The 14,517-nt window shown below is 39.2% G+C and overlaps 1 protein-coding gene across 9 annotated transcripts in view; it reads right to left on the reverse strand.

Moving 5' to 3' along the window:
* Nucleotides 1-2,579: 2,579 nt before the first annotated feature.
* The window catches only part of CEMIP2 (cell migration inducing hyaluronidase 2), a 79,993-nt gene continuing 68,055 nt past the window's right edge, over nt 2,580-14,517 (reverse strand). For 5 of the 9 annotated variants that reach the window (XM_089913296.1, XM_089913294.1, XM_089913298.1 and 2 more), the window contains 6 exons: nt 12,830-13,049; nt 10,051-10,149; nt 8,440-8,529; nt 6,638-6,792; nt 5,004-5,107; nt 2,580-4,650 (listed from right to left, as the gene is read on the reverse strand). In XM_089913296.1, coding sequence (XP_089769422.1) covers nt 4,454-4,650; nt 5,004-5,107; nt 6,638-6,792; nt 8,440-8,529; nt 10,051-10,149; nt 12,830-13,049 — 865 coding nt within the window. In that variant the 3' untranslated portion in view covers nt 2,580-4,453. The other 4 variants (XM_089913299.1, XR_016393570.1, XM_089913301.1 and 1 more) reach the window with 4 other exon arrangements.

Below are 14,517 nucleotides of genomic sequence, written 5' to 3' on the forward strand. Positions count from 1 at the left end.
TAAGTGTGCAATAGCATTGTCTAAAACAACAATGTACATTCCTTAATTTAAAAACTTTATTGCTAAAAAATGCTAATCGACATCTGAGCCTTCGGTGAGTAATCCTTTTGCAGTGGTTAACATCAAACATCACTGATCACAGATCATGATAACAAATATAATAAAAATGAAAAAGTTAGAAATATTGCAAGAATTACCAAAATGTGAGACACAAAGTGAGTAAATGCTACTAGAAAAATGGCACCAATAGACTTGCTCCACGCAGCACTGCCCCAAACCTTCCATTTGTAAAAAACACCATATCTGGGAAACGCAATAAAGTGAAGCACAATAAAACAAGATACACCTGTAAATATTTTCAGCTTTGTAGGCCATATAGTCTCTGTGGCAACTACTTAAACCTGCCATTGCCATATGCAAGCCATAGTCAGTATGTAAGCAAATGAGCATGACTGTCCTCCAACAAGACTTTATTAATGGACACTGAAATTTAAATTTTACATAATTTTTTCATCATAACATATTACTCTTCTTTTGACTTTTTCCAATGTGGTATATTTGAAGATGTGAAACCACTCTTAGCTCAAAATTAGTACAAAACCAGTCTGGAGGACAGGTTTGTCCTACAGGTCAGTTTGCCAATTCCTGACTTATCAATTTTGATTATAAAGTCTAAGCTTTTCTGAGGATGAATTTTAGATCTGTTATTGCTTTTCATATCCAGAATAATCACAATATCCATCTTAGAAAATTTTTAAAAATGTATCTGTGAAGTTGCCTTCTGACCCACTATTGGATTTTCAGATATAACATTTTCACATCTTGCTATGGCTGATATTTTTGGATGCCCTGTGGGACACAGTTCCTCATTTAGAAATCATCATAGTTCAATCAGTCATTCTCTAATTTTATCACATAAAAATAAAGTGGTGTGTGCCCTTCCCTACAACACCAGTGCCTAATTAGCATCCTTTTTTCAGCTTCTCTCTCATACTGAAGATAAATGAGTAAAAGACCTTCAATCTTCCAAATGATGCCAAGAGTCCAGCAAGATGTGAACAGCATTTTGCTATTTGTGAACAAGGGACTGGAGAGGCCTTTTCTTGATTTTTTTTCCTCCCTGAATTTTTGTTGAAAATGAGCTCCAATCCAGAGTGTGTGCTCATATTTCTAAAAGACTGGGTTATTACCAAGTTAAGACCAACTATAGTGATACAATCTGTTACCCAGTTACTCCCATTCATGGTCTTCACTTCTAGGGGAATTTCTCAAGTTATTAAACATGATTTCACAAGCATCTGAAAGCCAAACAAGAATTCTGGAGGGTAAACTCCAACTCTGCATCATGAAATCAACAAACATTGCCACAATGGAATCTAAGTACTTACCTATTAGGACCAAATGAAAAAACAAACAAACAAACACAAATCAAGCACATTCCTGCTTATTGAAATGCCTTTCAACTGGATTTATCCAAACATTACTTCATCCCTTAAGGAATGAAAACTTAGTTACCTGAAGCATTCAAGCCTCTATCCATCACTTCATTGCCCACCCCTCCTCCCAAACCAAGTACTCCATTTAATAGCATGAGGGTATGTTCTCTTCTGAAGGAGCCAGAGAACAGAGAAGTCATAAATACCTCCTCCCCACACCCAGGTCTAAACATCAGTTTAGCGGCTGCTTTGGAGTCATATTCTACAAGACCATGAGCCTGCCTTTCTTCTTCTCACAAGCACTCTCTTCCAGGCTCTGAAGATAATATACGGCACACTGATTCAGGTGGAGAGGCAGAAATCTCACAGGAAAGACTTAAAACCCAGGTCTGTCGACATATGAGAAGGCCCTGCGTTTCTCATCAGCTGGCTGATTTGTGCACGGCCACATTTCTGGAGCTCAACCAATTGCCTCCCCGATGGAAAATGCTTACGAACTTATAAATCATCTTTGAACACATTTTCTCCGTAAAAATAAAACAGATTGCTAGCTCCCAACTGCTGAAATGTGGCTATCAGCTTCGATAACCAATTTAACAATTTGAAACAATTAAGGACTAAAAACTCTATTTGAAAGTTCGATTAAAAGGAGACCATAGCGAAATGCTTTGTTTAGGGCTGGGAATTCTGTAAGTAATATAGGAACCGCAAATAAAAAGAATAGATAATCTTTTGTTTTCCTCACGAAAAAATTATAGACTGAAGTTAAACAGTGGGCCTATTATATGAGTGCAGTGGTTCTTAAACCTGGCTACATGTTATTAGCATCACCCAGAGCTTTAAAGAAAACTGCAATGCCCAGGCTGCACCCCACACCAATTAAATATGAATGTAGGAGCTGGGGGGTGGGGCCCAGGACTTCACAGTTTTTAAAGCTCCTCAGGTGACTCCAATGTGCAGCCAACATTGAGAACCTCTCCATTGGCCTTATGAAGATTACTTAGCTTTACAAAATCTACTTAGTGGAGGACCATTTCCCTTCCTTATGTCTGCCCATAGGTTCTTTACAGCTGGGATAGGGAATAAAAAATGACAGATTGACTGATTGACTGCTTGCTAGATAAATAGAGTCACACACACATATAAAAAAATATACATGCACGCATATTTTTATTTATTTTACTTAGGCCCTGATCATTAGCATATAAATCAGAAAAACTGAGTGCCTTAGAACGTACATATCCTCTCCAAATCTTTAAAGAGCCAAACTCTAAAAATCACACGTAAAAGATATTGGTCATAAAACACACACACACACACACACACACACACACACACACACACACACACACACACAAACTTTAATCACCTTGAGGAACGATGATCCAATAATATATTTAATAGGTAAGATTTCATTCATCGATATACAAAAAAAAAAAAAACACCCCAAAACCTAAACTTTAAGACATGTGCCCTTAGCAAGAGCACTTACAGTTAGAAAGGTTTATCGGTAGCACTTTGAGGTAGCATATTTTATAAAGTAATAGAAGTCACAGAGCTGCTCTGCAGTTTCTCTTGGACAGAAAAGGACAGGCCATCAGCCGTTGCTCTTGGTAGAGAAAAGTGAATTTGTCTGTACTCACTGCCAAAGTCAACCTGAACATACTCCCTCCCGTCTTGCCATGGCCATCCCTCCACTACACTTCATGCATTGTGGGTTTAGGAAAAGGTAAAGGCATTACAATGCTTCTTTCCTCTTGGTGTGGTGACATCCCAGGCTGTGGCAGCAATCTTTCTGCCACATGCAGTGCTCACTGGCAGGAGATGCATGCACCTCATAGGGGGAAGAAAAATATGGCATCGCAGTGTCTTGTTTTAATTGGCTCTAACAATTTAGTTAAGAGTAACGGATTCCTCTAAGGCTAAGAAAAGGTTTCTGAATACTCCCTCCATGATTCTGGCCCTTAAAAGGCTCTCCCTTTTTTTCTCCCCCTGAGTACAATATTTTGGGGGTATCATTAAGCTTTCTGCAATTGTCCTGCCAGATTGGTGAGCAGTAAGGCTTAAAAAAATATCCACACACAAAAACAACAACAACAAAAAACTGGGTGCAGGAGAAACTCCAAGAACAGACTTCCTTTGTGCAAGTTGAAATGACCCAAGTTTATAGTTCAGGAAAATGGCCTGCTTCTTTTTTAAAAAAATGTAAATATTTAACTCAGCTCTGCATTTTAAATACAAATATACAGTCAAAACAGGCTAAAGATTAAAGCTGCAAAAATGGCCCCACCAACATCAGACCATGGTGCAGGTCAAATTTTTTCCCAATGGTCACAGATTAAAGGGATGTCTAACTCTTAAAAGCCCTTTGTCCCAATATATTCCATACTTCTTGTTTGAAAGTTGAACCCTTAGAAGGAATCAATATACAAATGAATAAAAATAGCACATGTCCAGGCAAAAAAGGGCATGAGCTGGGCCTGAGTTGCCACTTAAAACTCTTACCATTCAGTATCATACCAAATCCTCAAAGGCTGCCTGGAACCAGGGCCCAACGCATTCCTGAACATGCCAGCCACGCAGGTCAACTGCTGACCCAAAGTCAACAACACAACTGAGCATTAGACTTCAAGTATCCAAGGTGCTACAAGAGCTGGTCCTCTCAAGGACTCAGGCTGACTCTCAGAAGCCCCCTCCCCCTGCCCAAGACATCCCATTGTACAAAAGGTGAAGCACTGCTTATGGTCACTACAAAACACAGGAGTGGGAGGTGAGGAATAAGAGAACTGATCTCTGAAATATACCAGCCTAACAAATACAAATAAATTCTTTAACATTTTGTACAACTAGAAGGTGCGTGAGCCCATATTCAAGCAATCACTTTAAATTCTTTCTTTTCTCCCCTTTCTGTATCAAACAGGAAAATAGTTCTGTTGGGTTAACAGTGTCATTTTAAAATGCCATAAATTAAATAAGTTAGTTCACATTTTTTCCCCCAGCTAAGTTACAGTTAGTCTCTAATGTGCTTTTGAAGTTTGCTTCAACAGCTCCAAGTCTCTTCGGCGGACCGTGCCAGCTCTGGGACAACCATATCCGTCCAGCTGCAAAGGTACGAATTGTTCAAGCAGCCCAAGGCCCTCTCTAGCAGGACTAGTAAACAGCTTAGTCCATGATGGTTTGAAGTTTCCACTGAATCCCAAAAATATGGTACTCCCTTAAAAAAAAGAAAAAGAAAAAGTTCAATTTGTACCTCTACTAGTTCCATGCAAGATAATGTGGGAGGTGAAGCGGAGGTGAGCAAAACAAAGATGGCTGTGAAACAAAAACAAAAAGAACTGTACTTCTTTACGTCAGAGAATGAACTCTCACCACCCACCTCTTGCCCCAAATAACAAGCCACGTCCCAACACACTTCCTCTACAACTGTCTCCTGATTTAGAAATTATTTTCATGATACCCACCCCAGCCAAACAACCTCATGAAAACAGTCTGGTAGCTATACTCCACCGTAAAAATGCATATGTTGCTGGCCTCCTAAGAACTTCACAGAAGAATACAAATACAAACCTTTGTTATAAAGATTGGCTGGTTTGGCTAATCCCAGAGATACTAACGAATCTGAAATATTCAACTGCTTTATCTCTCCTCTTGTGCTCAACAGGACAATTGACCTGTAAAAGTTAGAAAATCAGAGCAAATTTCAGTAATTCAGCATGTATTTATTGAGTACCATTCTGAACTAAATACAGTATAGAAATACTAGATAAAAGCAGAACTGAAAAAACAAACAAGGGCTTCCCTGGTGGCACAGTGGTGGAGAGTCCGCCTGCCGATGCAGGGGACACGGGTTCGGGCCCCGGTCAGGGAGGATCCCACATGCCGCGGAGCAGCTGGGTCCGTGAGCCATGGCTGCTGATCCTGCGTGTCCGGAGTCTGTGCTCCACAGCGGGAGAGGCCACAACAGTGAGAGGCCCTCATACCACAAAAAAAAAAAACACACCCCACGTGCCTTTTCATCCCTGCTGTTACAAGTGTCCCCTTCAATGCCCCACCTAGAGTTTATGTTGCTATTACAAGGGGTCTATAAATGTAGGGAAAGCAAAAGTCATTTAGGTCAGTGGACCTAGTGGATGGCTTGGGACACAGCTCTGTCATGGAACAAACTATTTTAACAGAGGAGGTTAGTTTTGTTAGTTTCAGATGCTCTATATACCTACTTAAGTTCTATTATCTACTTACTAAGTAAATGGATAAATGCCAATTCTAAAAAAAATGAAATAAAATCTGTTCTCCATGGTTTGGTTTAAATTGCTACTTTTATTGTGAGTATATCAACACACACATTCAGATCTTTTTGTGGATTCTCTCTTCTGATCTCTCTATCCTCTGCCACTACTACACCGGCTTAATTACTATGGCTTTACGGCTTATTTTAATACCGTTTTTGTCTGCCCAACAGAAAAAAAGGAAGATTTCTCTCCTGTGAACCTTTGTTCAGAGACTAACAAAGAAAAATGAATCAGACTAGGGCTCTTAAAAGAGAGACCACACACTCATTCACTTAAAAATCAATTTACTCCTGGGGAATTCCCTGGCGGTCCAGTGGTTAGGACTCCACGCTTTCACTGCTGAAGGCGAGGGTTCAATCCCTGGTCAGGGAAATAAGATTCCGCAAGCCACATGGTGCAGCCAAATTAAAAAAAAAAAAAAAAAAAAATCAATTTACTCCTTTCCAGTCACTTCCAAGTGACCCAGGTGACAACTTCCTATACCACAGTCATAGCACAATGCTGTCTGAGGGTTCATCAGTGGGAAAGATGGCTGCAAAGGTAAAATTGTCTGTAAAATTATCTATAAAATTGTTTTAAAATGATAATGAGCCTTCTGAGTGCGTTGGGTACCATGTAGACTAGCTTAATACTAAAAAGTGGGATAGAAATGATCCAAAATTTTAAGCCTTTCTCCTTCCAAGAGCCTTCCCATCATTTGCAAACACTTCTAACATCCAAGTCCTCACTTATCAATGACAAGCAACTTGGATCACACAGGCATAAACCTGAGACTAGGAAGGAATGACTATCTTTCAAGAATCCTAAATACCCTAAAAGGGTAAAAGGGCAGGTAGACAAACCAAAGCTCAGAGTTAACCGGATGTCATCTTTAAGGTACCTTATCCCTCACACAGAGCAAGCTTCACCTACCTTGGAGGGATGCTTGTTTTTAAATACTCTTCCATGAGACTGACATCAGCAAAAGAGAAAATCTTTTTCTCCGTCAACCGGAAGGGAACACTGCAGGCATCCACAACCAGGAGGAGGACGCCCTCACTTCGGAAGGTAAAGTCAGTGCCGTTGATCTGAGAATACAAAAACATCTGCGGTCATCACCATTTCGGCATTTCCAGGATGACTCGTCTTTCCAGCCCCTTTCCCTCTGTCTTCTAAACCCATGAATCAAATAATAATTCCCAAACTCAAACTGCATATTCCATTACTCTTCCCCTGCCAACATTTGAGATTGAGCCTGTGTTCTCACAGACTTTTGCCTTCACTGGTCTTTTCTGACTGGCTAAGTTGCTACAAGCAAGGCATGGCAGCCCACATTCAGCTGAGCAGGGTGACTCTCTCTGCAGGCTCAGGGCCTTCATTCTTACACACGTAGTCTCTCAATGGGGTCAGAGCTTTCCAACTCAGTGATCGGGTGGCAGCCTCTATACTGCAGCTCAGATACTGTCACATTGGTTCAGGAAAAATACATGTATCTATATGAAACAGATATCGAGTCAGATAGATAGATAGATAAATAGATAGCATGCTTTAACCCACATAAACCCCCCCATTATAGCTTAGATTTAGAACAACAGAGGAGCCAGATTGCTTCATCTCCTTTGTTTCATATATAGCTCTCCTTTAAAATCAAAATGGAAAAATGGTAATTTTACCAGGATTTAAGCCACAGGGTATTACTATATCTTGTTCACCATTACTGTGAACTGAAATTTCCAGTTGTCTTCTTTAAATTAATGGTTTGAGACCTTTTCAAGAAAAAGGAATTCCAGATACATCCAAATCTCATTAATTCCTCAACCAAAAAGGAAGGGAAAAAAACTTATTAGACTGAGAAATGATTTAACACTAATTTAAGTCATAGGCACTGTTTCTCTTTAAAATGCGTGAAATTATAAACTATGTTAAAAGCTAACAAAGGAGAGGGGCTTCCCTGGTGGCGCAGTGGTTGAGAGTCCTCCTGCCGATGCAGGGGACAGGGGTTCATGCCCTGGAGCGGCTGGGCCTGTGAGCCATGGCCGCTGAGCCTGCGCGTCCAGAGCCTGTGCTCCGCAACAGGAGAGGCCACAACAGTGAGAGGCCCCCGTACCGCAAAAAAAAAAAAAAAAAAAAGCTAACAAAGGAGAGATGCGCTCTTCACTACACCTGTCCTTGCTTGGAGAAGTTATACTTAAATTTTATTTCTAATCACTAATGATCTCATAGGAATACAAAATGGCTTTTTGCCTGTATTTAAATAGCCCTAGTCTAGAGAAAAATTCTAGAAGTGCTTGACATAAAGTGCCATTTTATATTTAGAAAGACTGAAAGTGACTCACTTATTTTTAAAAATCTGGATACTCAGAACTGAGACACATTTGATAAAAAATATACATAATGATCCCTAACACACCCAAACTGTCCCCTTGAAAAGTACCCCCCCAAAAAACCTGTTACTTAAAGGAAACACAAAATTTTCTGTAAAAACTAAAGCAAGGCCATGTCCAGCAAAGACTCTTCAGGTAATGCATATGAAAAGTATTGGAGGTAAATGTGACAAAACACAGTCCTCTGTGATCTCTTTTAGAGTCCCAGGCACCCAGTGTGCAGCAATGGAGTCAAACAATGTCTACAGACCCAGAGGAATACCCTACCTGAGATGGTCTGGGCAAAACAATATCTTCTTTAATTATCTAGTGAGCTAGCAGAGCAGAGAGACTCAGCACCAACTTGCTTACCTTTGCAACTGACACCCACCAGATTCCACGCAAGTAGGCTGGGATGGGTTCCTCATACAGCTGACTGCATTGAGATGTTGAGCTAACAAACTTCATACCAATAAAATTACATCATGAACATACTACAAAATGAAGAAATGCTAATGCAGGGCAATAGATATATATACTTGAGAAATCTTTGAGTTACATAGGGATCTTTCACTCTTTCTCTCTTTCTAATTGTGATAAGAACACTAACATGAGATCCATCGTCAAACATTTTAAGTGAACAATATACTACTACTGACTACAGGGACAATGTTGTACAGCAGATTTTGAGAGTTTATGCATTTTACTCAACTGAAACATTATGCCTTTTGATTAATAACTCCCCATTTCATGCCCCCCCCTTAAGTAGCAGTATTTTAAATTCAGGGTTGTTAAAAAGTTCTTAATTCAGAGTTAAGTTCTAGAGATGGATGGATAATGGTGATGGTTGCACAACAATATGAATGTATTTCACACCACTGAACTATATACTTACAAATGGTTAGGATGGTGAATTTTATGTTATGTGTATTTTAACACAATAAAAGAGATTGGGAAAGGAAAAAAAAGAGTAAGATTTAATTTTGCTCACATATATGGGGATTTGTGAATGTGTTGTCCACCACTTAAAAAAAAACCGAGCTCCTAAGGAGACCACATGAGGCTGAGCCCAGACCCTAGCTGGGTATCAGCTGGATGGCTAGATACCTCCTACCCAAAGAGCTCTTTATATAGATGCACTCAGGTCAACTCGATTTTGGACAGGCCACATGCCTAGAGCTGGTTACCTTGCAGGCTAGCTTGGCTCTTAGCCCAAATTCCAGTATTGATATGAGGCTAAGGCTTTTAACTCCCGTTAACCTACTTAAAAAAGACAACTAACACTTTGCATCTTCACTTTCTTCATCTGAAAAAAATGGGAACCAGGCAACTTCAAAATAAAATGCTGAGGAAATTTTAAAACCTTCACTTCCCATATTTTAAACAAATAACTGGGGAACTTCTTTTAAGTTTCAAAATCCAAGGTTAAAATTTCTGCATATTGATTATCTATGACTTTTTTTTTTTTTTTTTTTTTTTGCGGTACGCAGCCCTCTCACTGCTGCGGCCTCTCCCGCCACGGAGCACAGGCTCCAGATGCACAGGCTCAGAGGCCATGTCTCACGGGTCCAGCCACTCCGCGGCATGCGGGACCCTCCCGGACCGGGGCACGAACCCGCGTCCCCTGCATCGGCAGGCGGACTCTCAACCACTGCACCACCAGGGAAGCCCCTATGACCATTTTTTTAAACCAAAAACACCTTGTCTCCTACAGAAAAGAAATCTGAATAATTACCTGAATAATTTTAACATTCGCCTAAAAGTAATCAATAAACATAATTGACTGAGAAAAAAATTTAATATTTATTTTATTTATTTAAAACACAAATGTTTAGGAGGTATTTACACCTCTACTGTATTGCTCACCACTAATAATCAAAATGTGATTATAAACAAGTGAATGTTGCCAGAGATAATTCATGTTACCAGGATAAAATGTAAAACCGAGAAGCTGAGGCAATGTACACACCAGATGGTACTCACAGAAATAACAGAGAGGTCTCCACGCTGAGTCTCTGCTTGACTGGGTGACTGGAATTGCACAGGGAGGTAGCTTCTATGAGGATCACTTGTAAACACCACCTAGACAGGGAAGAAGTTCCATATCTATGTCAACTGCATCTTCCTCCAAAAAGATCCTTCAAAATAAACTCAACTATACCAAAGCCAGTGAGTGGGTTTTTGTTTTTATTTGTTTTCTCTGAACTTTCTGTACATATTTCATGACCTGGAATTCTATCTTTTGATACAGGCTTTATATGAGAAGTGTATGTTCCTAACTTTCTGGAGCAATCTCAGTTTCAAATCACTGTAATCTTGTTAATAAAATCAGTTCTACAAATGACTATATAAATATGCTTTATATCTAAATCTTTGTAAACATTTCATGCAAAAACAGTCACAAATCTTTTCAAAGGTCCTTTTCAGACCAGTTATTCTGAATTGGGACTCAAGTCACTCCAGGACTGAGGAAAGAAGTGTAGATGACAAGGACTACCCTGTTTAAAAACTTTCAGGGGCCTGGACATCACCAGGTCTAAATTCCTCCACCAGACCTGCAAAATGTTCCACAAATAGAGCCACGTCTTATACACACAGGACCCTATTTCCCACTATTCTATCACATTCAACATGCAGGGCAGTTCCCTCACTTTCCCATAAGCACTTTACCTCCTCTTCTGCTACCCTGCCTTTTCCAATGCTGTTCCCTTCCCAAGAACACCCTTCCCTTTTTCCTTCTACTCCAAATCACTGCCAGTCTCCAAACCCCAACACCCACCTCCTCCCTAAAGGCTGTCTTTTCATTCAAAAGCACTCTTAACTCTTCACACAATTTAGCACTTAAAAGCATATGCCCTGGGGAATTCCCTGGTGGTCCAGTGGTTAGGTCCAGCGTTTTCACTACCATGGCCCAGTTTCAATCCCTGGTCAGGGAACTAAGATCCCGCAGGTCACGCAGCATGGCCAAAAAAAAAAAAAAGTGTATGTCCTTATAAATCGATGCCAACAAGAGCAAATAATCATGGCAAGAGCAGATAATCATGATATTAAGCACTTAGAAGCTGGACATTGCTTTGAAGTCTCAGGTCTGAAGTCAAAAAATTCATGTGAATTTTCCTACTTATTTCTAATACACATGTGTTTTTGACATTCAAAACAAAAATTCCCCTCAAATTTCCAAGTAAAAGTGATGTCCCCAGATGCTTCAAATACTTCTCAACTGCCAGGTCACTAGTCGATACAGCTTTAAGAAATGAATCCTGATCAATGTTTTAAGCCCAAAGAATAAAGAACGCTAAACGTCAATGCATGGAACCATTTAACAAGATATGCCCAGAATAGTTCTGAAGATGATTAAATTATTTTATAAATTGTAGTAATTCTTATAATAATTATAAATTATTTGAAGTCTTTTCAGTAATGAAGGACTTTCTTAACAAATTCAACTTAAGAATTAGGCTGGAAAATTTACTTCCCCACAAAGACTATCTGAAAATTTCACTTTAACAGTCAAAACATTACATAGGACAGGCAAGGATTCATGTAAACTTCTTCATGTACCTGGCTTATTTTTTTGCCTGTTCGTTGGTTGGTTGGTTTAGTTGAATTGGAGAATAGAGGTGGCTCAAGGGTATGAGCAACCAAGACTATGACAGTGAGCTGTCATCAGAAAAATACTTATCATATATCACAATACGAATCATAAATCCCCCTTCCTTTCCCTGTTCTTACTGCCTCCAAGGGACAGAAACAAGAAAAATTAGAAATAAAGAACCTGTGCAATGGAAGAATTTTTGTTTTCTCAAATCACTTATAATGATAAGAAATAAAGATTTAGAGGTTTTCTCCATATTAATAGCAAGCATTTCTGTGGCAATAAGGACTTTTTAAAAACTCCTCTAGGCCAGTGAAACTAAAATGTGAACATGTATCAGAATGATCTCCAGGGCTTGTTAAAGCACAGACTGCTAAGCCCCATCCCTGAAGTTTCTGATACAGTAGAACTGGGTGGGACCCAAGATTTAGAATTTTTCATAAGTTCCCAGGTGATGCTGATGCTGCTGGCCTGGGGACCACAAGTTGAGAACCATTCTTCTTGACCCATGTTTGTTTATATAGAGGTTAAAGATCAATTAGGGCAATATTAATTCTGTATTTCACCTGGAATTAGTCTGACTTCCTTTGGAAACCCCATGCCTGATTTTAGCTCATACTTTGGATTTACTTTCATTGCCATGTTTTCTCAAGATCTAGAAGGAGACCATCTCATTAAGAATATGTCACAAGAAGCATTTCACTTCTAGCCAAAGTCAGTTTGTACTTTTAATTACAGGTAAACATAATAGCACATGCTTCAAATTAATGGCTTTTCATCTTGAAGGAAACAATTTTCATACGAGTGCCTTTTCTGAAGATAAATTTCACACTTCCAAGAAAACAAATTATTTTTTGATATCACTGACATGCAAACGAAATAGCGATACTGTAATGGAATCACATCTGAGAAAGAAAAGATGACAACCAATATATCCACAATCATCCAGGGCAAACTGATATATCTCAGGGGGAAGGTAGTTTTATTATAAATTTGGACTGGTTTGCTTCTTATGAGCATCACATTCTAGAATGGGCCAAAATTCAGGGGAAAACATGCAATATTTATAAATTGGCAGCATAGATGTTTCAAAAAAAAATGTGCTGATTGCACAGAACCTTTTGACTTTTTCTCCTGGACCACAGACCACTTTTATTCCCTGTTTACCTGATGGGTTCCGCAGCCTTGACAGAGTCCCTTGAGCATGGATGGCATCGGCTTGAGTGCTGACGGCTTTCTGTAATACTGGGGATACGCTTTGGCCATGCAGTTACTGATGTCTTTGGAGTCTGTTGCTGCCTGGATCTTGACTCTTTCGCATCCCTGAGATGAACAGTAACTGTGACCATCCCTGTGGCTTTTGGCTTTTAGATACAAAAACAGCAACCTGCACAAAACAGAAACCAGTCCAACGGATGTTAGATTAACTTTCAAAAACTTACAAAAATTCCTCAAATAAACTCATGGCCAGAAGGGATATTCCTCCAATAAATTAAATTTTTTTTTAAAGAAAAATAAACTACAAAACCAATAAAGTTGTTTCCCTTTCCTTTCTACCCTCCTAGGGTTCTAAGTCAAATGCAATACCACTTTAGAAAATATTTTGATAACCTGATTCAGTCGTTATGGGCAGTATCAAAGTCGATTTCTGGTTTGAATTAGTTCAACTGGTAATTTAGGAGGATGGAATTTGGCTTGGCTCAAGAATTCCTTGGAAAACTTTACACTTGAGTTTAGGATTTGGTAAATTAGTGTGGTTTATTCTTTTTTTTCTTTTGGTTTACAAATTGTTTTGGTTTAAGGTACAAAACTGGAATAATTAAAACAGCAACTGTGAGACTTGTTTGGTTAAGGCCAAGATATGGTATCAAATCAATTCCTGTGATATTTACTAAGAGCAGATGGGCCTGGGGTCCTTCTGTCTGTACTTTGGCCAAAATCAAGCGAAATGAACAGTCCTACCCATTCTGAATTCTCCTCCTACTGCCAAGATGAATGGAAAAGCAAGTTCCAGGCAGTAGTCCAATGTCTGTCAGCAAACCTAGGCCTTCTAAACCAAAGGAAATCAAGATTCTAAAAAGGACTCGATCAAATGCGATTGATTACTGGAGTTCAAGAGTTCACTATCTATCTATCTATCTATTTATTTATTTATTTATAACAGTAAACTTTTATTGAGGACGTACAACATCCCAGGCCCTATGCTGAATGATTTGCATGAACTGTGTGTTCTTCAACCTCACAACAACCATATAATATAGCATTTTTATTATTCCCAAATAACAGATAAGGAAACTGGGGCACAGAAATATTCACTAAATTGCCCAAATCACACAATTAAGTAAGGCAGAATATTATATAAAGTCAGGCAATCAACTGCAATTCTCCAATTGCAGTCATGAAGAACCTTCTATTTATAAACTCAGCTCTGCTTGGCAAAGTAAGAACCAACAAAATAGAAGATCACCCTGGATCAGTAGAATTTCCTGGTAATAATTGCTTTCCCAGAGGGGGACCCACACTAGCTCAACTTTCAGAATTGAGGAAGGCAATGCAACATCTAAAGTGCCTGGTTTACTGAACCCTTACATGACAGCCCATAGCAGTCCTTTCTTTGGAGACACCACTCTTAAAGAGTTCACATTTTAATATGAGGTCAGTGAACAACACAAAGTTGTGATGAGGTGAAAATCAGCCACTGTTCTAACATCCAGTAATTTTAACATATATATAAGGAATGACAGGGACTTGATTAGGCATGGGACTTTTGATATATAATTTAAATCATCAAAATGAATAGAATTAAAAAAGAATTTGAACCTCAAAGGCTGAAGGACTCTAGAAATATCCAGATG

This window comes from Delphinapterus leucas, chromosome 6 (genome assembly GCF_059928025.1).
Source record: "Delphinapterus leucas isolate spDelLeu-1000000601 "Yukka" chromosome 6, BTC_Dleu_Yukka2, whole genome shotgun sequence".
NCBI classification, from domain to species: domain Eukaryota; kingdom Metazoa; phylum Chordata; class Mammalia; order Artiodactyla; family Monodontidae; genus Delphinapterus; species Delphinapterus leucas.